This window comes from Drosophila bipectinata, chromosome 2L, assembly GCF_030179905.1.
Source record: "Drosophila bipectinata strain 14024-0381.07 chromosome 2L, DbipHiC1v2, whole genome shotgun sequence".
NCBI lineage: Eukaryota > Metazoa > Arthropoda > Insecta > Diptera > Drosophilidae > Drosophila > Drosophila bipectinata.
Window position 1 is genome coordinate 15,247,045 of NC_091736.1, and position 26,786 is coordinate 15,273,830.

A 26,786-nucleotide genomic window follows, 5' to 3' on the forward strand; every position below is an offset into this window, starting at 1 on the left:
AAAAATATCTATCAAAAATTTCGCTGTCAGGTTTTGATGCATATTGATGGGGAATCTAAATACAAATCTTTAGGTGTATTCCTTTCAAGAATGTGATAAAAATTGCCCGAGATATAGACATCGCCATGGACCATATATGGAAATCCTGGATTTTGCAAGGAGTTCCATCAGAAAAATGTGAAAAATATGGATCGAAAATTTTGTTGTCAGGTTTGGATGCAGATCCATAGGGAATAGAAGTACAAATCTTTTGGGATATTCCTTTCAAAAATCTGATAAAAATTGCCCGGGATATAGGCATCGCAGGGGACCATATATGGAAATCCTGGATTTTGATTGCTTAAGATATGATATTCCCAATATTCCCAAAATTTTAAAAATGTAAGATTATTTTTTTTTGAACAGTTGGGATGAATAAAAAATCTATATAATCTATGTCCAATTTCCCTTGCTTTTTCAGATACTATTTTCTTGACTTCCATTGTCAAATTAGAGGAAGAAATAGGATGGAGGATAGAACGGCCTCCGCTTGATGTTGCACGCACATTACTCGTATATTGAGGGGCAGCCTGGAAAATGTGCCCAACATCCGCTCATCTTCGGTGCGGCTCCGGTCTTCTTCGATCTCTTCGAGCGTTTCTTGGAAATCGTTTAAAACCAGAACAACAACAATATGTGGAAGATTGAACGTTCCGAAGCGTGGAAATGGCAGTAAATGAGAAGCTGGCTGGCTGGCTGGCCAGAAGGAACACACACTCCAAATGAAAATGCTGTGTAATTAATTACGAAGACTCAGGATCGCTGAGGGGCAAAGAAAAAAAAAAAAGATTGTAAATGTCGGGAGTAGGGGGTTTTTTGTGGAACAAAGACCTGCTGCAGCAGGTTCAAAAATCCAATATCGAGTGGCCTGAGAACCTTCACCAAAACAAAAAAAAATAAAAATAAAATGGAAAGGAACTGTAAGAAAAGGAAGTCATCCTTCCTAGCACATGGCTTATCGACTCTAATGGGACAAAGGGGAATTACCCATGAAAACCGATCGTAAAAAATATAAATTTCCTATTTTACGATCGCTAACACTTGGAATCTGTTAGGTTTTAATTGAAAATCATGCCATACTTTTATGTTTTCTTGACTCTTAACAATTAGATAGGAAACACTTGGTTTTTTGGATATTTAAGGATTGTTAAGAGGAAGTGTTTTGAATAGCATATAAGATAAAGCACACGAGAGAATTTTCCCGGTTTTTAAAACCGTGAACTTGTGAAGATTTGAATATAATAAGATGTGAAGTAGAACCTAGTAACCTAGTGATATTGAAGCTAGAATTATAGTCACTTTTGTGAAAGGTAAAGAATCTTCGAAATAGTTTTCAAACTTAATCCACCATTACTCTTTTTTTTAACCCCTTTAAAGCCCCATTTGGGTATCTAGCTATGGAAGTTATGGGAACTGATCAATTAATTAATTCTGGTTTTTATTCAACAATTTTTTTCCCATATCTATATACAAATTTAAAACTGTCTATAACTTCAATCAGCCAACGAACCAAAACCAACCCAAACAGCTAATCACTGAACCGTAAATGAAATTCCCATAAATTCCCAAGAAAATCGAGCAGGTTGATCGATCCTCAATGTCTGGTAAACGATCACTTGATCCTCAATATCGGTCACCTACCTAATGGGAATCTCGGCTCGAAACTTTAATGAGGAAGCATAAAAAAAAGGCAGACATACAATAACCAAAAACTCGGTAGGCAGTCAAACGGATCAGTTACATGTTGTCCGTGTACTCCCGTGGCACCCGGAGACCTCCTCCTCGCCGTTCCTTTTCCTGCACTTTACCCGATCGTCTCAACCTGATTGCCCACCCACATAATCCAAAGACGAAGCCCAGAGAGTTTCGCATTATTTTTTTTTTTTATTTTATATTTTGTTAGTTTAGTAACGTTGAGACTTTCAGGCAGTCGGGCCACTACAGTGAGAAATAATCTAGGGAGGTTTTAGGAAATTAAAGATATTATATATAGAAGTATGAATTAAATAATTAAAGTACTTTTTATTATAAGAAGTACAAGGATATATACAAAGATAGATACAATTTTAATAATAATTTTTAAACTTTGTAAATTTTGTAGTTTGAGATATATTCTTAGATATCTTAAAGTTTTCTTAAATAGAGAAAGGATTAGACTTTTATTTTTAAGATCTAGTTTTAATAATAAATCATTTTAATAAATTTAATAAATTTTAAATGATTTCCCCCTGTGTTAGTTCATAAATGTTAAATTGATTGAGGCATATTGCCGACATATCGCGATGTTGTCTCGATTATATAACTTCCTCAAGTTGCCTCCGACCAGACTGCAGACCAGAAAAAAAAAACACCTAAAACTCAAAACACAAGACTCAAGACACAAACTCTCCAAAGGCGGTGGCAAAAAGGCAAAAGTGTTACAGACACGCTACCGTCTAACGATACGGAATCCGAGATGTGGGTACCGCCACAGCAGTACTCATACCACTACCACGCTTATATCTTGTATTCCGATTTGGGGCTTCAACTCTCCGACACCCACTGCCTTACATTCATAATCTATTTTGCCACTCGTGATGGAGGAGGCGATGGAGGCATTGGAGGCGGGAGAAAGATGCGGAGAAAGGGGCACAGAAAGAGGGAGACAGCATCCGGAATCGTTATGCCAAAAAAATGAAAAGAAAAGAGCAGAAAAATGAGGAGGTAAGAGGAGCTTATATAGAGGTATTTTAATACACTACGTATATAACACAGAAAAGATATAATATCTATAAAATTAATACCAATAATAGTATTAATTATTATAAATCTATAGATCCGCAAATTAAATTTTAAACTTTATTTTGCTTAAAACTTTTTTTAAATATCTCTATAACTTTTTTAAAGAAGTGCATTCATAATGAAAGACTTGAAGAATTCAGGTTTGCAATGCGGTAATGCCAAGGAAGATGCATCTACAAGATGGCAACCTGTCTCTCTGATACCTCAGGAGAAGAGTGAGGATCGGTGGAGAGCTGGGCTCCAGCACTCAGCCAGTGGGTCGTCTTCAAGTCAAACTCCAAGTCGAATGTGGTTGTGGATATCTTGTCAGTTTTAGCGACTTCTGCACTCCGCACACGCCCCATAAATGGAGAAAAATGTGATGATGTAGAGATGGGATTGGCGAAGACGGAGAAGAAGAAACCACTGTATCCAGCTACTGTTCCAGTGTTCCACATTCGGATTACGGAAATATCTGCAGTGACAACAGGTCGCCGACAGGTGGGGTCCGGTTCAGATTGGGATCGGCGGGGATCAGATCGGTTTTCTCACCATTTCTGCGACTGACCCGCAATGGTTGGTCAAAGATCACTTTAAGAAAATTTTAAGATTTCTTACAATTTTAATCAAGAATTTAAGGAATTATAAAAATTCATTTAGATGAGAAAAGATATTAATTTTTTTGATTTAAAAATATTTTATTAAATGACCTTTTTTTTTCTTGTATATTCAGTCACCTGTTCTCCTCCTCCTGGACTTTTTTTTAGCCACTCGAATGATCGCCTTTTAGCCTCCGTTGCGGTTCTCAACAACTTTCACCTTTCACGTAATCTGGCGAAGCCGAACAAATCTTTTGCTGGCCAGGCTTTCTCAGACCGGCAACGGAACGGATCTCGCCGGCGGATCCGATGAAGATTCATTTATTGTCGCTGCTATTTGCCAATTGACCATTTCCAGCTGGAGGAACTCAATTACAGAGCCGAGCCGAGCCGCTCTCTTCGCATTTGGGATCTCTGTTTATGGTCCAGGCATCGCATCTAGCGGTACATTGGCCATAGATTGGCCAAGATCTTGTAGACACCGGGAGGAAGGGAGTGGAGGCTACTGTGGCAATCATTGAGGTAAATTACATAGCCCCATATCCCCCATTTTTAGATGGGAAAAAATTAGAGGGGGGGTAGCTATCGATCCAGTCCCGATTTGGGTAAGTGGAATCATTGGGAAATGCCAATCCCAGGCAGGATGTAGCATCTTTCTAATTGCCTTGCAAGGAAGTTGGTCATTTTTTTTCAAAGAAAAGTTTATATTTATTAAATCTTTTATTAATTATTCATTAAACTTTGTGTATTTTATAGAATTCATGTTTATTGTTTCTTTTATTTATTCTCACAACCCATTTATCTCAAGATTTATTAAGTTTCTCTTATATCTGTCACCTCATATATCTCCCTTTGCCTCCGGAAATGGAACTTCTTCAGTTGTCCGGACTCCAGACTTCAGACTCCGGACTAAGCTGCTCCAGACTCGCTCTCCCCCTCCAACTAAGGAGCTGGTGAGAAAAATTAACTTTGCATGGAATTTAATTTACGTCCCATGGGACGTTGATTTCCGCTTCCAAAGCAGCCCAAGGGATAGAGAGATAGAGAGGGGGATACCAGCTCCACTCCGGTGTCCCAAAGACCGGAATCTCAAGCCCGGAGATGCAGTCCGGAGCAGCTGAGACGGAGGCTGATTCGGTTCCTGCTCGGCACTGGGGCTGCTTCCGTCATTTCCTTGACGTAAAGGCTTCTGCCGTTCGCATTCCGTTTGCTATTTTCCGGCCACGGAGGGGGGTGAAAGGAAAATGGGAAATGGGAAAGGAAAAGCAGGAAGCAAAGTGCCTGGAGGGAGGGAGGCCGGCAGCAACCGTCACGCTTCCTGCAGGATGCGACATCCCAGTCAGATGTCCAACCAGCTTCACTTGAAAAAAAATCATATATACTTTCTCCATAAAAATACATGTGAGCGAAGAGTAATCTACATATAGAACATTAAACTCTCATATTTCAAGCGACCGTGTGGCCTAATGGATAAGGCGTCGGACTTCGGATCCGAAGATTGCAGGTTCGAGTCCTGTCACGGTCGAAAAGAAAGTAACTTTTTTTTATTATTTTTATTTTATTTATATTTATTTTTTATTTTAAATTTCTTTACTTTATTTAATTATTAAATATTTTTTTATTATATTAAATTTCTTTCTGTTTTAGGCTCTCCTCTGTCCTAGGCCCTGTGTGCAGTGTGGGTCCTGTGTGTCCTGTTCTACTTGTGTGTACATTTCAACGCTATCCTGGTCCTGGTCCTGTTCCTGGTCCTCGTCCTGGTCTTCTGTCGCTGCTGTTTACCCGCTTTAATCAAACCCATCCAAATCCACATTCACGTATGTATGTATATGTCGTCCACGTTCACGAAATGTTTTGTGCCTGCCGCCCCTCCTGTTCGGGTGTTTCCTGCTGTACGTCCTACCCACCCCGCCGCCCCGCTTCCACTCCTGATCCTTGCGTTGTCACTTCCTTGCAAATGCTGCAGCTTCCGTTTCCGGGATATAATGTTCATATTTTCGAGGACATTTTCAGGAAATAAAGTACGTCGCCCTCTGTTCGCCCTGTTTGCTGTGGGATAACGATAACAAACCACCCGCCGCCATTTCAGTCGACCACCCAGCCTCCCCTCAACTGCCACCCACTTGGCCCATTGCCCCGCCCACTAGTCACTTCCTCTTTGGAAGGGAGTCCTGGCTCCTGGCAGGAAACTTTTTGCCTTTTGCCGTGTGCGCATTTATGCCAGCCCAACCGGCAGAGCCCAGAGCTGTCAGTTGGCCTCCCCAACCGCCCACTCGGACCCATCTGTCCTCCCCTGCCCTCTACCGCCATCGCCATCGTCCTTTCACTCTTCGCTTTTTGCTTCCGTAGTGGCAGCAGCAGGATTCAGGATGCAGGATGCAGAGCCAGCAAGAGGAAGAGCCGTTGGGGGACTGTGCGCCCGAGTCTGTTTGAATTTTGTCGCACTTCCTGTAGGTGGAAAAGCTTCGTGCGTCTTCCGCTTTTCCAGAGCTGCTCATCAGCAACGTAATTTCCGCACAACCAGAGCACCTACCACTGTCTCTCTCACTGGCATTCATGCTGACTCTTTCTTGGCCTTTCTGATGGGGGTATTTTAGTTCATGGGTGGCCAGGATTAAGTCCAGACGGGCTCGAACATCTGAGACGGGCTTTAAGTTGACAAAACACTTGAAAAGTTTAATTATTAAGATATGAGGGAACTAAGACATTATAGGAGGTGGTGGAACTTCTATTATAGAAACTCTTTAAGAACCCTATATATCCTATAATATAAAATATTTTCTTTCAGTGCCCAAAGTTGACTTCTTCCAGGAGTCAGAGTTCAGGTTAATGAAGTGCCCCGACGACGACCGTAGCATATCGGATTGCCTTTCTCGGGCAACAAGTGTCGCCTCCTATATAATACACACATACATATAAATAGCGACCCCACCTTAACATTGCCCTGAACCTCATCCAGAAAGGTACCCAGGTAACAAGCACTCCATTGTCCGGCTTTGGCAGTTCATCAAATTCTCATGTGACCAAGCCAAGTAAGTTCAATTCATTCGAAATTTGATATGCGCTTCACATATTTAATGACTTCTTTCGGTTGCCGTCTTTACATAACACTCGGATTCGATGAACTGCCAACGATCCCAATCCCCAATCCCAATCCCCAATCCCCAATCCCCGATCCCAATGTGATACGAATCGGATCCCGTATTGCACCCACCAAACGCTAAACCGCCACTTTGGCGCATTCCACTACTGCAAGAAAATTTATGTTTTTGAAAATATTTTTCAAGGAATTTTGACATTTTTTTGAAGTTATTGGAACATGACATAGGGTTCTCAAAATATGTACATACATATATGTATTTTCCAGGGACTATAAAAATTTTTCAGAGATTGTTATTATTGAAAAAATCTAACATAAAAATTATTTTGTGATTTTTATTTTGAAAATAAACTAGAAATATCTCTTTTCTATTGATTCTGTCTATTCTATAGACAAATACCTATAATTTGGTGTATAATATGATATAAAATATTAAAAGATATTAAAAATATTAATGATATAAATATTAAAAGAAATATAATACCATTTTCAAATATATTTTCAACAAATGTTCTGAGCTCTACAACAAGGGAAATATTTATGAAATTTTAAAACAAACATTAGGAATTGCATTTTTTATAAAAAGAAGATATTAAAAGATTTAAATCTTTTATTAAATATTTTTTTTTAAAGATTTTTATCCTTATTATAAATATAGATTATAGACTTATATATTTTTCAAAGAACTCTTTTTTCAAGCAGAAGTTTTGTTTTAGAAAAATGTAAGAAAAATTAATATATGAAGGTTATAATAAATTTGAATTAAAATATTAGATCCTAAATATTAGACTTTTAATATATGTTCTTAAAATAACCTACAATTAAATCCAAATTAAAAATCAATCACATTTCTCACAGTGCTGGGATGGGCCTTGGTTAGGTTAAAATGCCGCGGTGCCGCGGATATTCCCCATTTCCATGTCCAATCCCAAAACGCCTCGAAAACTCCCCCCCAACTCCATCCTTGCACGTGATGGAACGTGGATCCATGGACGCCGCCACCGACGCCGCCGCCTCTGACGATGTGTGTGGAAGTGGCACTACCTGTGGCAGTGGCAATGCCAGTGGCACTTGCAGCAATTTGGGATAGATGTGGCGTGTTGCTTGTTTTGGGTTCTTCGCCCCGTTCTGCCACGCCCTTGTCCGTTCGTCCCAGAAGCCGGCATGGCATTTGTATGCAGCGTAGCGGATGCGACGGTCCAAGTGTTTATTTCTTCATTTTTCGACGCAATTGCCGGAGAAACGGAGACCGGAGATCGGAGACGGAGGCCCAAAGAATGCATCAAACCGCTAGGCAAAGAACTCCCCCAGAAGACCCAAGAAAAGGGGGAAAAGTGAAGGCAACAAGTGGGAGAGTGCACTGAGGAAAATCAAGGAAAGTTATTGAAAGAAAGGTTTGGAAAATTGTAATTAATTATTTTCCATTTTGGGGTTATTTTTTGGTATTTTGGATTATTTTTTATGGCTTATACCCCAAACTATCTCTCAGTGTATCGTTCTTGTTATTTGAAACCCGGATTTACACCAACATTAAAAAGAAAGAACAAACAACAAATTACTTTTTCCAATCAACAAAAAAACACAATAAGAACAAAAACCACAAGACAGAGATAACCTGGCTGAGACTACACCATGACAGGTAAGAGAGGGTTACCAGGACACCATCTGAATACAAATTCTGAAATTAAATATAAAAAAAAGAAGAACGACGGAATAAAATTTCCTATGTACGAATGCACTTGTCCAAAGGTTCATTTCTCACATTGATATGCCCATCCCGGAATGGATATTGTGCATGCAGAATGGAATCCGCGGTGGATTTCCCTACCTCTTCCATTAATTCTTAAAGAACTTACCCCGCCCTCCAGATACAGGCGGAATGGGGCCGTGGCATTAATGGCTTTTGGGGAATTCCGCTTCCTAAGAACAAAAAAAAAACTCAGAATATTTGTTTATATAGCCCAAGTAATCTGATAATTAATAATTAACAAAACAATTATTCCTATAATTCTATCAAAAATATGAAAAATGGATATATCCCTAGAGAAAATTTTTCAAATGAAACTTAAAACCATATAATTTATTTCCCTTGGGTTATGAGCTCTTTTCTTATCGAGTCCATTAATATTTATTTCCATTTTTAAAGCTTCCGCTTCCTAGGAACCCCATTAAAAAATCCCATTAAGATTATTCAATAAAAACATTGCTTTAAAAAATGCTTTATAAAAATGATAACTTTAATAGGTTTTCCGAGTTTTGTAAAAATTGTATGATTAAATTGTGTTTATATTTATATTGCAAATAACTATAACAAACAATAAGGGGAACTAGTATCGAAGCCGTGATAACCTGCAGCACACAAATCGAATCGAAATGAATGAATTTTTAGCACCAAACCTTGGCACCTTCTAATTTATATAATTTCCATAATTCTATTGCTATTGCTATCGGCTATGGCTATGCGAAGACAAATCTAAATTAGTTTCACAATCACTGCGAGTTTGCTAAACTATTTAGCATTAAAAAGCCCATTGATCTCATCCACTTACGAGTATAACTTAAAAATATTTACACAAAATACCAGGGCAATGCAACCTGCAAAAACATCTTTCTTGCTAATCTCGTGTAAAAACCTTCACTAATTATTATTATTTTTTTTTTTCGGTGTGCTCAGAGCCAGAGCAGGCGTTGGGGATGCCAGGCCTGCGGCTGGGCCAACTCTCAGAGACCCGTATGACTGGTCTGGAGCTGCTCAATGGAAATGGATAGCTGTTCCAGGCGCTGCATCAACTGCAGCATATTCTCCTGCGCCTTGTTTGTGTTGAACTCGTTGCCGTGCTCTAAGGAATCCTCCTCGGCGGCAGCCAGCTCGAAATGCAATTTGGCCAGGCTCTCCTGTTGCTCCCGGATCTTGGTCATTTGATCCATAGTGCAACCAGATCCTTAGAAAAAATATATAATTTATGAAAGGGATTTCTAATATTTTACAAATATTAAACACTTACCAAATGCCTTCAGTTTGCCGGAATGGAAATCATCCAGTAATCCCAGGAGGGCTCGCTCCATATGCTTCACATCGGGAACTTCGGAGACAAATGAATGATGTTTTATGGGACGATCATCAAACTTTTCACTGTGGACACTGGCACTTGGCATCGATGCACTCGGATTTTTGCGACGCTGAGATCGCGGTGTATTCTGATTACTATTATTCGAGTGATTGTTATTGTTGGGTTTTGTGCTATCGTTGTTGTTGTTGCTATTATTATTATTGTTGTGTTCTGGTGTTTTTTGGTTGTTTTTGGTGGTCATGGAGGGTTCTGGTGCCAGCCACTCGCTGCTCACCAAAGTGATGGCATTCAAGCTGCTAGCACTGCTGTGGGTGGGTGCCAAAGGATCGCTATCTGTTTATCGTCAAAATCATACCAGGATATATGCAAATACAAGTAATGATATAAAAAATAAACAAAAATTAAAAGTTAATTAAATGAAATAATAGAAAAATAAATCAAATAAAATAATTAACACTAAAAAATAGATAAATAAACTAAAATGTGATGGGGTTTGAAAAAGAAAGGTGTAGATAATATAAAAAATACATAATATATTATGTTATAACTACATAACATACTATTATAATGTAATTTATTGATTTAAAATAAAATATAATAATACTAATTTAAGTAACTTAGCAAATACACAACAAAATCCACAAAAAATCATATAATTTAATAACTTTTCCAATTACTAACTCCTTAAAACAAACTACAGCTTGTGCCGTGTGAACCGAACCGATTGGGTCAACGTTTGGCAAAGGACAGTCCAATGTCCTGCCGCCTTGTTAACTTTTCGCACTGGGCGCCGAGCGGCTTGAAAGCTTGTAATTTCAATTATTAAAATTATAACCAATCCCATGCCGTGGTTGGCGGCATTTTTGTTCGTGTGCGGATGTCGGGTGGGTGTGAAATGTAATGTATTCCGGCCATATGGACGGCTAGGAAAGTGCGTCATCGCTAGACAACTGGCCTTCGATAATGGTGATGGCCAGTAATTAGTCAAGTGTGCTTGCTATCAATAAACGTGGATTAAATAGCATTTGTTTGATATACATAGTATCCTTTATGGACGCTATTTAACACATTTTATGACATCTATGATTGTAATCATAGTGAAAACCCTGCTTAATACCAAAAACCGTGTCCACAGCTACTGAAATATAGATCAGGAGAACTGATGAGTAAATCTGTCTCTTATTTAGACCCACCTTTGAGCAATTTTCTTGGTCGCGTCTTGAACTCGAATCGTTCGTCACCACCGCCTCCTCCTCCACCGCTGCCACCATGGGCCTGTGGGCGTGGCCGGCGCTCATTCACATATGTCACCTTGGTGGCCGTCGTTTGGCCCTGTCCCGGATTCTTATCCTTCTCCTTCTCGGATATGGTGCGCTCGATGGAACAGGATGCAGAGTTTCTGCTGCGTGTGGTCTCTCCGCTGGATATGCCTTTTATTTTGATCTGTATATACCCAAGAGAATCAGAGATTCTATCAAGATCTGTGGGTGGGGGAAGACATTCAAGAAAAATCTTACATTTGGTACGGCTGGCGAGGCGGGGGTTGGAGCTGATTTCGGTGCTGATTGGCTTTGGGCTTCCTCCTCAGTTTCCACATCGTTTGGCACTAGTTTCTGGCGTTCCACCACCTCGTCGTTGGGCTCCATTGTGTTGTGATTTTATTGTTATGATTTAATTATTATGAGGAATGGAAATTTCTTTGTTTTTATTTTCCTCCCTTTTCAGTGTGACCAGAGTGTATTTTCTATAATGCTCAAAATACCATTCACAATAGTCAAGCAGTGTTGCTCTACCTTGCTGTGGGAATAATTCAGTAAGGCGGTTTATTTAAAACAATTTTTTAGGTGGATATGATTTTATTTAATCAAATTTATACACATAATCCTTATTTAAGCCTTCTTCTTGGTGAAGCCCATGGTGTAGACTAAATGGACAAAGCTAATGATACCCACTCCACAAAGTCCAGCAGTAATACCGAAAAGGATTTTGTCAGCGGGTCCACCTTTCAAGAAAACTGGCAGTTCGTTGACGGCCTTAAAAATACAATATTATTTAGTAATGTTTTAAAGAATGAACTGACAAACTTACTTGGAAAACCTTCATTTTGTTGGACAGTCCCTCGGGCAGCGCCATAATCGTTTAGATTTGTTATGTAATTGCTGTAATTAGTTAAAGCAATTTAAATTATGTTTCTAGTCTTTAATTTAGCTAATTTATTTTCTTTGGAATGTTTTCTTGTTATTGGATTTAATTAGTTATTTTTGATTTAAATATTTACATCACTCACCTCTAAACGCAAGTGCGACAGTTTACGATTTGCACTTTATTTTCTGCAATTTCTTGTAAGTTTTAAAAATAGACTCGTTCACAGATGATTTTCAACGAAAGGGAATTAAAAAAAATGCACTTGAAGAGTTGTCAGCTTAAGAAAATAAAGTGGATTACATTTTATAGTTGAGATTTAGTTTTATTGTGTTCGATAATAATTATAAAACTATTACATTTCGTAGCAAATAAACAACTCTTGAAATTTTGATTAAAATCTTAAAAGAACGTTACCACATTTTTGTCCTTTACCAATTTTAAACTCCGCGGGCTATGTGAAAACCTTAAAAATACAATTATATACGCTATTATAACAAAAATATAACATTTAAATCGACTTTTTGAATAGCCACTACCCCCAAAAATAACAAATAATGAAGACATCTTAAAAGCCAAACAAAATTTAGACCATTATTAATATAATTTAAATTTGCGCGGGTTACCATTAAAAACCTAAATCTTACAATTAAAAACACAAAAAAGCTGAATTTAACAATAATCAGTTTTAATAATTAAAACTAAGTCCAAGGCGTACCAAAAACGCTTTTAATAACCAACAAAATGCTGCCCCAAGCCCGGCAAACGAAGAAAAATTTTCAAAAATAACTGCCGGAAGTTTGAAATTGTTCGCCGCCGTTCTCCCCGAGCGAGCGAGCGCGGAACGTCGTGTACCCGATTTATACGTTCCGCGCTATTTTGGCTTTTTGTGAATTTTTCAACAGGAGCCCAGCGAAAAAAGCCCAACGATTGCGCTGCTTTGGCACTATTCGTTTTTACGGCCACACCGGATTCCCAGCACTGGGCCGAAGCAGGACGGCGCTATGGGGGCGTGCCAAAAGCTGAGCTGTCACCTGCCGTACCGCTCGCACTCGCTGTCAAAAGCGTCGCGTGGAGAAAGCACTTGGGGATATCGACCAACTGACGGTCTATGGGAGCCTGGTGGGGATTACAATAATTCTACACCGAATGAGTGATTTTCGGGGACTCGGTGTTGCCGCCGCCGTTGCATTTCGTTGTGCGTGCATTTTTTTGCGGATACAACGAAAGAGGACGATGCGGGTGGTTCCCCGCTTTATGGAATATATTTTTATTCATAAGGGAGGTTTCCCAAATCTTATAGATACAATACCATAATAAATTACGGTTGAAAGTTTGAGATTTAAGAAGAAATCTGATTCACTTTCTAATCATTTTAATTTATAATATTGGTTTTGTTAGTCTTCTTTATGATATATGAGAAATATTTATATTTTGAGATATTTTTTTTTAGAGATTTGTGGTTTTAGGTTTAATATTAATATTAAGAATTAGGATTAGTTGGAGATAAAGTTACTAAATAAAATTAAGATCGTTTAGAACTCAAAGTGTATAATCACATTTATTTAAAAGTTTATTCCTCATATAAAATTGTTAGACTCACAATTTAAGAAACAATTAGGGTTCTAAAAGATTTCTAAAAATTCCAGTAATTACTTTGTTCAGTGTACTATATCTTTTTATCTTCACCGCGTTCACTGACACTATATATTTTTTGGCGAAAAAGGCTTTCAACTTGAAAGGTTCTTAAATGTATTTTTTCAAGCAAATGAATGAATACGATTTTTTTTTTTTTTTATAATAGCATACTAAAAAGCTGTTTAAGCTCTCGACCAAAAATAAGTATGCCAGCTCGGATCGGTTGACCCAGCCGCTGACGCTTCGATACCCCCGGGAAGCCCTCAAGCATCATCGACCTGTTTCAAAATAAATACATATCGCCCTGCTAAAGCCTTCGACGATTTTCAGCGCCCAGTACAAGAACTTTCAAAATCGTAGCTTCCATGTGAAATTAACTTGCCAAAGTTGCGAGGCGGCCGCTTTTTGGTATTCCGAAACAAAACTTGAAAAAAGTTAAATCTGTCAAGTTCACCTCCGAGTGCTTTTTATAAAAACATATCTATATATATGTATATGTACATCACCAATTGGCGCAGGGGGAACGCGGCGTGAAGGTCTTTGGGGATATTCTCGGGTTCTTCTCGGGTTCGGTTACCTTTTTGTTTTTTTGGGTTCTCCAATCTAGCGATAGCCCTGGCTCGTTCCCACCCACGTGAAAATCTATTCTCAAGAGGATTTCCGATTCGCTCTCTCCCTCGGACAAAGTTTAAGTTCTAAACTTGTTCCGCAAGCTGCATTCAAAGAAGAGTGCAATGTTTTTTTTTTTCACCTTCAAGTGTAAAAGTTCTGGGGCAATCTACAAGCACAATAAATCGAAAACTTTAACAAAAGCGTTTTAATTCAAAAGAATTATTAAGTATCTCATAATAGTTTAAGAACATATACTGATAAGATGAGTTTCAGAAGAAGATTGAAGTGATCTTCACTTGTGGTACTGATAGAAAATACTTTTCAATAACTTTTTTTAAATAAAATGCATCTTCTTTTTTGATAAATTTTAAAAATCTTTTATAATATTCTTATCAATGGATTAGGTATCTGAAAACAACTTTATTAAATCAAAAGCACCTCCCCCACACATGCAGAAAGCCCTGTTAATGCTTTTTTTGTGCTTTGCGGATTGAAAGTTTTATCAGAAAGCCAAAGATGGGACAAAAGAGGGACCGGGGACCCCCAACCTACATTAAAACGGAACCCTAACCCTAGCTTAGAATGCACAGTGGTTGCTCCCATAGGCCAAAAATAAAAAAATTAATAACGACAAAAATAATCGAAAAGTAAACAAATCGCCTCTTAAATGTCCAAGCTTCTTCATGACAAACCAGATTTGTCTAAAAATCTAACTGGATTTTCTAAAAAATGATTTGAAGATGCTCATTTGCAAAGCGCGGCTGCGCGCATCACGAATATTTCACAACTATACCGCACTTTGAAGTGGTCAGATCATTATTTACGTGTTCAAATTCAAATTATTTGTAATGGATTTTGAAGTTGAAGGTATTTTCTATAAAATGAGATATAATTTGATATATTTATAATAATTATTGTTATTATTATATTACTATGAACTAATGCATGTTTTTTTCCTATATTTTGAACGTATTTTTCATGTTTAGCTGAAGTTTTAGTAGTGATCCCACAAAATTCTACAGTTCGTTTATATACCAATGTGTTTGTCGGTCTCCAAGGGTAACAAACGTGCAAAAATTTTTTGCCAAAATTTGCCTATGTGTCTAATATCGTAAAAATACTAACACCATCTTAACATGAAAGTTGGGTAATTTCCGTTTTTTCAGTTATATGGCAGCTATAGGATATAGTCGGCTGATCCTTATGAAATTTGGCATGTTGAATTATTTTCCCAAAAAGAGCATTCGTACCAAATCAGAATTCCCTAGCTTTAAAAACACCGAAGTTATATCATTTCCGATCAATCAGTTATATGGCAGCTATAAGATATAGTCGGCTGATCCTTATGAAATTTGGTAGGTCGTGTTATTTTGTCAAATATAGCATTCTTACAAAAATTGAACTCTCTAACTGTAAAAACACCTAAGTTATAGCATTTTCGATCAATCAGTTATATGGCAGCTATATGATATAGTGGCCCGATCTGGCTGATTTTAATATATTATTTTAGAATAAAAATATAAATATTTTGTGCCAAGTTTCCAGTCCCTACCTCAACTAGAAGTATTTTTGGCCGCTCTCTTCATACAAGCCGGACCACTGTGGAATGGTAACTAGAACTAAAGTTCGTGGGGGATGTCCTTTTAAAGCTTGAAGATACTATCAAATTTGATAAAGATACTTTTATATCTGTAGCCGTTCTACAAGTTCTATTGAATTACTTTGACAATTTAAAGTGGAAATTATGTTTCGCGTTCTGAGCTTTAACAATAAGCTATGTTTGGTAATTTCAGTTCGAAGATAGCTGCAAATTGTTGCCTAGCTTTCGAATAAATGCTTAAAGCTTAAATTGCAAATAATCAGTGTGGAAGGTCCACGGGTGACGAAGCTAAAGCATGCGAGTGAGCGTGAAGACACTATATACGATATAGCCACTTAATATACATATGTATAAAAAAGTACATATGTATAAAGGTATAGAAAGGTATTTCTTTACTAATTAATCATTTTTGTGAAAATATTTGCCAAAAGTTCATCAGTTTGAGGGAAATTTTTCGTAAAATTAAAAGGATTCTGTAAAATTTTACTAGGGGGGGAGTCTCCACACAAAATATTTTTCCTCAACAACACGCCAATTTTAAATTAAAAACTAAATTAAATCCTATTCTTTTGAGCATTTGAAAAAAAATCAGATAATAATACAGACACATGCCGTATAAGAATAGTTTTTCAAGTTTCTATATTTATTTATTTTTCGTCCCAAAAATGGATATTAGATATTTGGAGCGTGTCTCGCAGGTTCGTCACCATTATTTTACCTCGTCAAAAGTTTTTTTTATTAGATAATAAGTTCAACAAACAAAGCTCTAAGGAACAACTTTAAACTATTAAAAAAGACAATATATTCTTTTAAATGGTATTATTTAAATATTATTAAAAGTTCCAAAAAACTATATAATAATAGCTCCATCTCAATTGTATCTGCTGCTATTTTTTCGCACTCTATCTTGCATTTCGCACTCGTAGCTTTGTAGCGCGCGAACTGAGATGGCACTAGTACAGGCGATAGCGATGGGGATTGGGGATAGAACATCGGCGCTACTCCTTTTCCTTGTGGCAAAACAAAATGGATTGCTCTTTAACTAAAACAGTTAACAGGTGCCCAGCGATGCCCGAAAGTGAAAGGCACTCGGCAAACATTGTGGCATATATTCATCTCTTTCGTGCTGGGGTAAATGGGGGCTGCTCCAGAGTCTGCTCGCCTGGCTCAAAAAACACAAAACCGCTACGAAATATAAGGCATTCACACTATTCACTCACTCGCTCGGGTAATCCGTACTGGTACCTTGGCCCCCCTATTTCTTAGTTGTTAAGGGGCGTGGCAGAGTGAGTTTGACCGAGTGGATTGAACCAGGCGGTTCGCTGGCTGGCTGCTCCTCTGTGGCGATTTCGTTTTCGATTAATGTTGTAAAAAATGTTTGAACTGTTTTAAGTTTAAGTTTTAACGGTAACAGTAGAGCAGAAAGAGTAGCAAGTCAACCAACAACATGTGGGTGCGAGTGAGAGGCCATCCCGAGCGAGGGAGACGGAGCTTGGCAAGGCCCCCATCACCTTGGCATTGAAAAGAGCTTACTCACACACACACACATACTGCGCAAGGCTGTCTGAAGAAGAGGTGGGTGGGGAGTGGTGAGCCCTGGGGTAGTTCATTTACCTTTGTGCTCTGGCGTGGTGAATAATATTGTTGGTTGTGCGTGGAAAAGTGATGGCGATATCCAGAAATGCTAATTATGCTGCGGAAGCTTTTAAAAGATATTAGTGATGGGGTTTAGATATTAAGGTTTTAGTAAAATATTGTATTATACAAATAAAGTTAATTATTGTAGGATGTCATTTTAGATCGAAAAAAGACAATAGCTATGAAAAACTTTTCAGTATACTTGGGTACTTTTCATGGAAAGGATATAGTTGGAAGGACTTGGAAGAGCTGGATACTCCTTCCCAGCACTGAAGAGCATTGAAAAGTGTTCTTGTTGAATCGTGTTGAGCTTTGCCCTCTGCCTATGGTTGTCAAATGTTATTCAAAGTCAAAGTCAAAGTCGTGCAAGTGCGAGAGAGCCAACCAGCCCCCTGACCGCCCTCCTCGCGGTCACCACCCACTTTTAGCAATGGTGTGCGTGTGTTCCTCTCATGGTTTTTGTTGCTGTTTTTTGCTCATGATTTTTTTTGCTTTTCGTGTGTTTGTTTTATCATTCTAAGTGGCTGGATTTGTTGTTGTTCGTGTTGCGCCGGTGCTCCCGTCATCATTTAGAACGTTTCTGTTCCGTTCTGACCGCGTGCGCATGAACAAAAATACAAAAAAAAAAAACGTAAATGGGGCGGGCACACAACACACACACATTTGATACACCACAAACACACACAACAAACCAAACTGGGGGGGTGGGGGCGGTGTGGGTATCATCATCATCAAGTGTCGTCGACAGAATCGGAATCGGAACCAAAAACCTCCGCCGCAAAGCCAGGGCCCTACGAATTTGCTGTTCGCCTATTCGAAAATTTCACTAAAAATTGTTTGCACTCTCTCGCCGGGCACGAAATGAAAGTATCCTTTTAGCGACCCCCACAGCAAAGCACCCGGAGATCTTTTTTTCACCGTATTTTTCAGCTATAATGATGGTTTTTATGAAGCTCCGGAAACTGAAAACAATACCGGAAACCCTTTGGAGTCGTGCTATCATATCTGTTAGCCAGGTGGATTGCATGAACTTTACCCCCAAAGCCGGAGTATATCCATGTAATATTTATGTGGGTATTAGGGGTTACCAAGCAATTTTTTATGGGGGGACTCCGGAAAAGACTTGAGGAAAAAAGCACAAACTTGGGGAATGAGCAATTTTTTCAGGATAAAACCCAGCAAGGATTCATGTAAAAAGAATATGTAATTTTTTAAATATAGAAGCTCCATATGTGATCCCCACACTAAAATATAATCCCCATATTGACCTTCTCCTTACGGACCGTGGCGTGACGTAACAGCCGGATAGAGTGAGATGCACTGAGGTCAGCGAGAGAGAGAGAAGGCAAGCTCATTTGACGACACACAAGTGTTTACAATTGGAATGCGCGGGTAATCGCATTTTTCCCCGCACTCCACTCCCCTCTAGTCACTCATTGTACCCAACGCCCCACCTTGGCACCTGTACGCCTGATTTCTGATCGCCTGCTACGATAGTCAAGACTTCCCCATGTTGGCGTGTGTGCGCTGTGACTAAAAACGGCGTGTGGCTCCCCAAATGTGGAGAATGGGGAGACTGGGGGCCTTGAGAAGGTCTCTCAAGTGGTGCCCCTTAAACAGAAGCAGAAAACCGCGTCTCCATCTCTACCGCCATCTCTATCTAACAATATAAATTTCCCTTATTTTTGTGGTGCTCTGTGCCGTTCTAAGAGTTCCAAGTCCGACGGTTTCAGATGCTTCCCCATCTTATGACAAGGCAGTGGAATATATTATACAATATTCCCCCTACTGTGCGGAGACCTGTAAGTGCCTTTGCTCTATGATTTCTGTTAGCCCGCCCTGTTAGTAGCCATCTTTTTCGATTTTTTGCTCCAACAAGACGAAAGCGAAAGTACTGCACTGGAAATGGGGTATCTTATAAATCCAGACTATCTTTTAAATAAAAAATCAAAAGTATAAGATATAGATACAATAAATATTATAAATATGGTGTTAAGAATAGACCATTTCGTTCAGTGTTCGATCAATGTGGTTTCCATTTGGTCTGGTTTTCTGGCCACGGTCTCGTCTGGCCAAGGATGAGGCCCTGTTGCCTTTGGTGCGGTTTGGATGCATGTCGGGAGCTTTGTCCGCTAGCTCCCGATGTGGTGCGCGGTACACTTCTGTTTTCCTGGTGTAATTAAGCAAACGAAATATAATAATAATAAATTATAATTTTAGAAGGCGTCACCCATACCGCTAACAACAACAGCTTTGGAAAAAATTACCGCCATAAGTTATCGAGCGGGATACGTTTGGGCCATTTCTGCGGTTGTTCCGACGTTTGTGTGCTTTAAATATAAACGAACAGGCTCCAAGAAGTTACGCTATAAAAATTTTTGAAATTATAATGCGAAAATGGAAAACCCACTCAAGAAGGGGGAGCTTCATTGTTCATGTTAATTTTTTTCTTTTTACAGCCCAGTACAACCCACAACCCAATCGATGTTAGCAGAGGGGCAGGCGAAGAAACCAATCCAATCCAATCCCAGAAAACCTGAAACCGGGTCCCAGTTCCAGTACCCAGTATGCTCCCGGCTGCAAAAAAACCCCTTTTTTAAGCTTCGCTCCGGTTCCAGTTGCCACCTTTTTTGTTGTTGTGGTTGTTGTTGGGCTCCCAGCTCCCAGTTGGAAAGTTGCGACCAGACGTTTTGCTATTTCTATGACAACTTGGTAGCTCTCGGGTAACTTCTAATGATTTTCTATGTCCGTCGCTGTTAAGGAGCTTCCCCCGCTCAGTGTGGGGATCCCCTATTTCATCTCATTGGGAGCGGGATCCACCGGCGGTCGCTGGCTGTTCCTTCCCTCTGTGGGTGAGAAATGTACGTTCTCGGTGGAGTTTGCGTCATGCGATGTTAATGGAACAGGCGATCAGAAATCCCCTAGCGGACGACGTAACACGTAACGGCTGGCGATAAAGCGAGATGGCGATACGGCTCAGACAGACAGCGGAGAAGGTCGTTGGTGGGGGGCGAATGCTTGCTTGTGCTTGTCTGTGAGTCAGTGAATGAGTAAGTGTGAGTGGGGCCAATGTACCCGCGAGTTCAGTGCATTGCACTCTCCCTCAGACCGTTTTAACTCTTCACACTCATGTGCTGATCTAAAAAGCCTGTGGAGAGGTTTAAAATATTAATAATTGTGGTTTTAAGATTAGATAGCAAGACTTAAATGTTGTAAATATTAAATATTAAATAAAAAATATTAAATATTATTAATTTTTAAAATATTTTATTTCTTAGTAGTTCATACTAGCCCGTTTTACTTAGCCTCTGTTGCTAAGTGCCATTATTGGAATTCTTCTACTTTACACTGCAATTACCGCCATACAGTGGGCAATTTCTTCTATGTGCACGTAGCTGCACTTATCTTCCCTAGACCCCCCTATCGCCCCCCATCGCCCCAAAATTTCCTCCATTTATTCTACTGATGCTCTCTTTGGTCTATGGCAGTGCTAGTGCGAGAGCGACAGAGTGCAATAGCGATATCGAGGCTTGGCTCGAGCAGGAGGGGCGGAGGCAACTAGGGCCTCCCTATTGCCGCCCCCTTTTGATGGAAAATTGTGTGCCCCGCTCGCACATTTGAAAAGTGCATCGAGTGCAGTGAGTGCATCGAGTGCATGTGCATCTCCGTCCCGATTCCCCATTCCCGGTTCCCTATTCATGATGCGCTGAGCAGACCCCTTCTGTCGGCCTACCGAAGAGCAAAAACGAAGCCTAGTTGGGAAAACTCTTGGGCCTTTCAGCTTTGGATTTTCAGTTCGTTGTTAGACGAGACGATCTGCCGACCACAGCCCGAGCTCCGCCACCAAACGTGGCCACTCACTCATGCAACTCACCTGTGCATGTAACACCAACTGGTTGCATCTATTGGTCGGCTAGGAAAAATCCTGCCTGCACAGCCCATAGTTTTTCCTCGAATCGAGAAAACCCCCAACATAGGCCAACTATAAAATAAGCGCCACATTAGAAGCTCCCCTCCATCTCTCAAACTCGGTTTTTTAGCTCAAATTTTGATGTTGTTGCACCGATGAAAAATGGTTGAGAAAAAAAGTTTGAAAAAAAACGTTGTATGATTTTTCTTCGTCAATATTTTGTAACAGAGCCCCAGCACCGATGCAGCAGTGGCGCTCCTCTGCTTCTTCTTTTTCGTTTTCTCTGACTTGTGTAACGAAATAAAAGTGCACAGCCAGAGAGGGAAAGAGATGGGGAGAGCAAGAGCGAGCAGTCACCTCCAACGATTCCCCAAGTTCCACCCCACCTCTGACAATGCACTTATTGCCCCAGTTCTACGCTGGTGTGTGTGCCAGGCTTTTTTTAATGCGAGCAAACGGGACAGATATATAAAAGAGCAAAAGAGCAATGCACTTCAGTAATCGCAGGTCACTGTGGGTTGACAGGTGAGATAACAAGCTCAAATTTCAGGTATTGTGATTAAAATAATATTTAAAAAGAAATCTCTATATTTAAAATAAAAATAATGAGTCTTGAATAATTTGTAAAATAAAGATACTAAACAATATAAACATTTTTAACCTTAAAAAGTTGTGTAGCCCATTTTATAAGATCTTGCTCCACTGTACAAGTGCATGGTGTTTTTTTTTTAAATGCAACTGCAACGATAGAGACAGGGAGCTCGGAAAAAACATCATGAGGGGAGAGTGGGGTCATCTTTTGTGTCTCGCCCATGCAATGCATTGTATTAACTTTCAGGGGCTTAGACAGTTTTCTGAAAAGGGGTGACTTTTAAAAAATTATTTTAATAATTTTTTTAAACCTATAAAGTTTAAAAAACATGAACAAAAGCCATATATACTAAAAATAATATCCCCCATTTTGGGCCTTCTCTGCCAACTTGTATCGAGATTTGCGACTGCGACTGCAAAGCTCCTCGCGAATCGGTGGGCGCACCTGCTCCGCCCCCTTTTGCACGCTCGCTCGCTCTCCATCTGCGGCCGTCTCTCTCACACGGATTTTTGCAAGTGCATCGCTTAGCTGCGAAATCTGGGCTCCTTTTCCCAATGTAACACAACCATGCACCATGCGAGCTAAGATTGCCCCTAGGGTTCCCATTACGACACATATGTACGGATTTTGTTTACAGCCTTTTTTGCTGGAGAAGAGCAGGATTTGTTGTCGCTGGGGGGATCCGCAAACTAAGCAGGTGATATGAAGGGAGGGGCTACCCATAGCATGGGGAGAGTGCACATTACAACTCCAACATCATCTCCTTCGAGCGTCACACGGTGTGGTATTCCTTCCCCATGTTGGTTTTTTCTCCAAGTGTTGTTCCTCCTTTCGCGGGAGCTGCGTGCAATAAAGTAACAAAATGTACTGAATGTCAACAGGCTCCCAGTTTCGGGGAGGCCGACGATTTTACATTACGCTGTGCTCAGTACGGTACACGCGCTCATTGCGCGATGCCCCCCACTCTATCTCGCGCTCTTTCGCTCTTCGGCTGGTGTGTGCGTTTCTTTTTGTGTGTGTGCGAGTGTGTGCGCGCTACTTGCGCGCTTTTGCTCCCCACTTTCCTCTCGAATCCCCCCCCCCCCCCCATTTTAACGTTCGAAGAAAATAATGACTCCACTCCACTCCCCTGTGTTCTGTGTTTTTGTTGTTGCCTTTTTGTTGGGGTCTTTGCTCTCGTTTGCTTTATCATTCTTATTTGTGGTTGCTGTCGCTTTGATGATGCGCTTTTGTATCTGTGTGTGCCAAAGTGGGGCCCCTCACACAGACACACACGACCAGCGCTGCAGCAGCGGTTGGCAAAAAAAACTGGCAAAGTGCATTTTGGTTCTCTTCCCTCAGTTGGCTTCCAGCTTTGGAAGTGGTAACTTCCAGGAAACTTTATGCATTACAAGGATATCAACAAATCAAAATATTTATTTACAAATATCTACAAAATTATGTATTATTCTTGTTCATCAAGGTATCGGGTCTTTTTTGGTAGGAATCTGAAATGGAGAAAAATAAATAATAGGCGGATTAGAAATTAAAGGAGTTTTACCTGTGAATCACCGGTGATAACAGATCCAAATCAAGAGTCCTTATGTTAGTGGGTTTCGTCACAAGGGATACCAAAGATCCCACAACTAACACTGTAATAACTCCAATGACATTAAGCCAGTGGTAGGAAATCCGGTAAAGTGGCAACACGTCCTCCTCGTTCACCCAAGTAGTTTCCAAAAGCGTTACATTACCTTCACATCCATCCACGGACATGGGTCGTTTCTGAGAATTCAACTGTCCTGATGCCGCTGCAAACTGAGATCCGAGGGTTATCCATCCGGATAGAAGGACCCCGGCAAGGGCCCCAATTGCCGTGCCCAGGGTGTTGGCCCAAGGAACTAGCATTCCAAGGGTAAATATGCCAAATGAAGCACTAGCTGCTATGGCAGTCAGAGCAGAGCAGACACTCAGAATACCACTAAGTTTTTCCAAGACCAAGGCCAGGGCCATGGAAAGAACTCCAATGACTATAATGCTGGATTTAACAATGATATTGGACATTCTTTCACTTGGACGCATTTTGAAGCAACCCCTAAAAATGTCCTCTAGAATCACCATGGAGGTGGAATTGTAATAGACCGAGAGCGAGCTCAAGCCTGCTCCAAAGATTCCGGCTATGAACAAACCCGGCAACCCGTAAATGTCACCCACACTCTGGACCACGAACAGGGACAACATTTGATCGTCGTTCTGCAATATAGAAACTTAATTGAGTAAAGTTTTCTAACAGTAATTATCTTTTTCCTTACCGTAATCAGACCTGCACTCAAAGGATCACAGTCCTTGTACTTGTCGAAGAGGAGCACTCCCAAATAGCTGCAGAGCAAGATAAACCCAGCACTACCTACCGTATAAATGGCCAACGAAGCCCTAGCTTTTTTTAGGGACGGAAGCGACATATACCGATGTACCATAGTTGGGCTCACAGCATATAAGGTAACCCAGTTGAAGAAATCTCCGATGACCAATCCCCATACGGTATGCCGTACATAAAGTGACGGATCTATGTTGAAAAATTCAAGGCGTTCCCTCTGATCCAAGTCATCAAAAATAGAATCCATGCCAGTGGCATAAATGGTTCCCAGAATAGCAATGACTATAACTGAAACAAACATGATCACCGTTTGCCAAACATCCGTATGAACCACAGCTTTTAGACCTCCCTAAAAACAAGGCGTTTTAATAAAGAATATTTATGTTTAATTCAGGAGACTTACCACAATAGTATAAAAAACGCAAACCACCACAATAATTGCTTCTATTACGTAAATGTTAATTCCAGATACTGAAGCAAAAACAGTTATGCAGTGCTTATTCGATTTTTTTGATTAAGAGGCTTACCTTGGTTTAAGGATAAGGCAGGTAAATAAACCAAAAAGGGCAAGTACAACAACTAATTGAATTTGTATACAAAATTTGAATAAAAACAAGAAAGCAAAGCTAACTTCGGGCGGAGCCGAAGTTGATATACCCTTGCAGTTAAAACCGGAATATAGAATATAATCTGTACCAAGTTCCAGCTTTCTATCTTCAAAAACACGAAAGTTGGGTCATTTCCGATCGTTCAGTTATATGGCAGCTATAAGATATAGTCGGCTGATCCTAATGAAATTTCGTAGGTCGGATTAACTGACAAAAAATATAATCTGTACCAAGTTCCAGCTTTCTATCTTCAAAAACACAAAAGTTGGGTCATTTCTGATCATTTCTGATAGCTTTAAAACTGAGAGACTAGTTTGCGTAGAAACAGACAGACGGACAGACGGACATGCTCATATCAACTCAGGAGGTGATCCTGATCAAGAATATATTTACTTTATAGGGTCGGAGATGTCTCCTTCACTGCGTTGCACACTTTTGACCAAAATTATAATACCCTCTGCAAGGGTATAAAAATATGCCAAAATAGTTTTGAAAATTATCTAAAACTTACCACACCCAGAACAAAAATAATCGATACTATACTTCGAATACTTGAGTGAAAGCGCAGCTCCAAGTACTACAAATGAGGAAAATGGAGAAACTTATTAAAATTCATAAACCATTTTCAACTAATTTTCAACTTACCTCATTTGAAGAGCCAACTTTAACGGCCCAGAATACTGGCAAATAAATATAAGCGATGGCGAAATATTGTAATAAAATTGGTACAATTGTCATCCAATATTGGGTACCATAATTGTAGACCTCCGGTGGGGTACCCAAAATTGAGACACCCGATATGGAACTGATATGAAAAGAAATAAGTTAGGATGACAATTTTTTAACAATAAGATTACCTTGCTATTAGGCTCATAGCTATGGGGAAAACTCTAAGTCTACCCGATCCCATCAGGTACTCGTTTAGTTTTTCCGATCCGAAATCATGTTTTCCTCTCTGACCGGGACTGACTAATGGTATAGGTTCTTCTGGTTTTTTATTGCTCTTCCTAAAAAGAAACTCTTGTGAAGCACTCTATAGGCACGTGTGAAGTCTGAAATACTAACTTGATGTATCCATAATATATTCCTGTGGCCGTGGACACTATTATCATGCCCAGAAACACGACATAGTCTACGATACCGAACTTGTTGCCGTCCATACTCTAGCTCGTGTGATCAAAGAATGCGCAAGATTTGAAGAAGTTTATAGCTTTAAACCAGAGAAGTAGATTTCAAAAAAAAAAAAAAACTTGTTTACTACACCAAATTAGGCTTTATGTTGGGTATAAACGATATGTTATAATTTGAGTAGGTGGAAAGTATTTTAACAAATATTTTAAAACGTGGCATTTATTCTTAAATATATTTGGGTATACCTTGAAGAGGGTATTCTAGTTTTGGTTAAAAGTGAGCAAAACAGTAAACGAGGAATCTCCGAACCCTATGAAGTCTGTTTCTCAAAGCACAAACTAGTTTCTCAGTTGTAAAGCTATCGACTATCGAAATTTTACATACACCCTTCTTTCCTTTGCTAGCAGTAAATAAGTCGGAACGGCCGGGTTCTGCCGAATGTATCCTATAACTGCCATATTCTTGGCAGCTGCTGTATTTTTAAAGCTGCGAAAAAATCTAAAAAAATATTTTGTCTCAAGACTTTGATGCAGAACGGTGGAGAATCGATCCAGAAATCGTTTAAGGTACTCCGCTTGAGAATCGGATCAGGATTGGGAAAGATATAGTCATCACTGTAGGCCCTATAGGGGAAAACAACAATTTCAAGGGATCATCACGAAAAATGATCAAAAAATCTAAAAAATATTTTGTCTCAGGATTTTGATGTAGAATGGTGGAGAATCGATCCAGAAATCGTTTAAGGTACTCCGCTTGAGAATCGGATCAGGATTGGGGAAGATATAGCCATCACTGTGGCCATATAGGGGAAAACCACAATTTCAAGGGATCATCACGAAAAATGATCAAAAAATCTAAAAAATATTTTATCTCAGGATTTTGATGCAGAATGGTAGAGAATCGGTCCAGAAATCGTTTAAGGTACTCCGCTTGAGAACCGGATCAGGATTGGGGAAGATATAGCCATCACTGTGGGCCATATAGGGGAAA

At 39.7% G+C, this 26,786-nt stretch overlaps 3 protein-coding genes and 1 non-coding gene across 5 annotated transcripts; 1 reads left to right on the forward strand and 3 right to left on the reverse strand.

Moving 5' to 3' along the window:
* Positions 1-4,850: 4,850 nt before the first annotated feature.
* TRNAR-UCG (transfer RNA arginine (anticodon UCG)) lies at positions 4,851-4,923 on the forward strand. Its single transcript has one exon. It is a non-coding gene; the product is annotated as a tRNA-Arg (tRNA).
* A 3,791-nt stretch (positions 4,924-8,714) lies between these two features.
* On the reverse strand, positions 8,715-11,313 carry LOC108125809 (coiled-coil domain-containing protein 28B). Of its 2 annotated transcripts, none has more exons than XM_017242143.3 (4): positions 11,087-11,313; positions 10,763-11,012; positions 9,504-9,581; positions 8,715-9,440 (listed from the first exon to the last, which is right to left on the reverse strand). In XM_017242143.3, exons 1-4 carry the CDS (start codon positions 11,213-11,215, stop codon positions 9,220-9,222), a joined length of 678 nt encoding a protein of 225 aa, XP_017097632.2. In that variant the 5' UTR covers positions 11,216-11,313; the 3' UTR covers positions 8,715-9,219. The 2 variants fall into 2 exon arrangements, with proteins under 2 accessions (XP_017097632.2, XP_017097631.2); XM_017242142.3 differs by having other exon boundaries at positions 9,504-9,902.
* Positions 11,314-11,405: 92 nt separating this feature from the next.
* COX7AL2 (Cytochrome c oxidase subunit 7A-like 2) lies at positions 11,406-11,949 on the reverse strand. Its single transcript, XM_017242230.3, has 3 exons — positions 11,857-11,949; positions 11,658-11,728; positions 11,406-11,602 (listed from the first exon to the last, which is right to left on the reverse strand). Exons 2-3 carry the CDS (start codon positions 11,700-11,702, stop codon positions 11,459-11,461), a joined length of 189 nt encoding a protein of 62 aa, XP_017097719.1. The 5' UTR covers positions 11,703-11,728; positions 11,857-11,949; the 3' UTR covers positions 11,406-11,458.
* Positions 11,950-23,237: 11,288 nt separating this feature from the next.
* On the reverse strand, positions 23,238-25,882 carry LOC108125838 (sodium-coupled monocarboxylate transporter 1-like). The gene is made up of 8 exons (XM_017242180.2): positions 25,731-25,882; positions 25,523-25,672; positions 25,311-25,470; positions 25,177-25,242; positions 24,585-24,636; positions 24,461-24,528; positions 23,993-24,406; positions 23,238-23,933 (listed from the first exon to the last, which is right to left on the reverse strand). Exons 1-8 carry the CDS (start codon positions 25,823-25,825, stop codon positions 23,238-23,240), a joined length of 1,701 nt encoding a protein of 566 aa, XP_017097669.2. The 5' UTR covers positions 25,826-25,882.
* Between the last annotated feature and the right edge of the window lie 904 nt (positions 25,883-26,786).

Bases quoted from the DNA above. Each gene is read 5' to 3' on its own strand.
- LOC108125809 (XM_017242142.3), bottom strand. From the start codon at position 11,215: ATGGAGCCCAACGACGAGGTGGTGGAACGCCAGAAACTAGTGCCAAAC. The intron at 11,013-11,086 runs GTAAGATTTTTC...GGGTATATACAG, and splicing joins CCTCGCCAGCCGTACCAAAT to ATCAAAATAAAAGGCATATC. The intron at 9,441-9,503 runs GTAAGTGTTTAA...ATTTTTTCTAAG, and splicing joins CGGCAAACTGAAGGCATTTG to GATCTGGTTGCACTATGGAT.
- COX7AL2 (XM_017242230.3), bottom strand. From the start codon at position 11,702: ATGGCGCTGCCCGAGGGACTGTCCAACAAAATGAAGGTTTTCCAA. The intron at 11,603-11,657 runs GTAAGTTTGTCA...TGTATTTTTAAG, and splicing joins ACAAAATGAAGGTTTTCCAA to GCCGTCAACGAACTGCCAGT.
- LOC108125838 (XM_017242180.2), bottom strand. From the start codon at position 25,825: ATGGACGGCAACAAGTTCGGTATCGTAGACTATGTCGTGTTTCTGGGC. The intron at 25,673-25,730 runs GTTAGTATTTCA...GTTTCTTTTTAG, and splicing joins ATATATTATGGATACATCAA to GAAGAGCAATAAAAAACCAG. The intron at 23,934-23,992 runs GTAAGGAAAAAG...TCTATATTGCAG, and splicing joins TGAGTGCAGGTCTGATTACG to AACGACGATCAAATGTTGTC.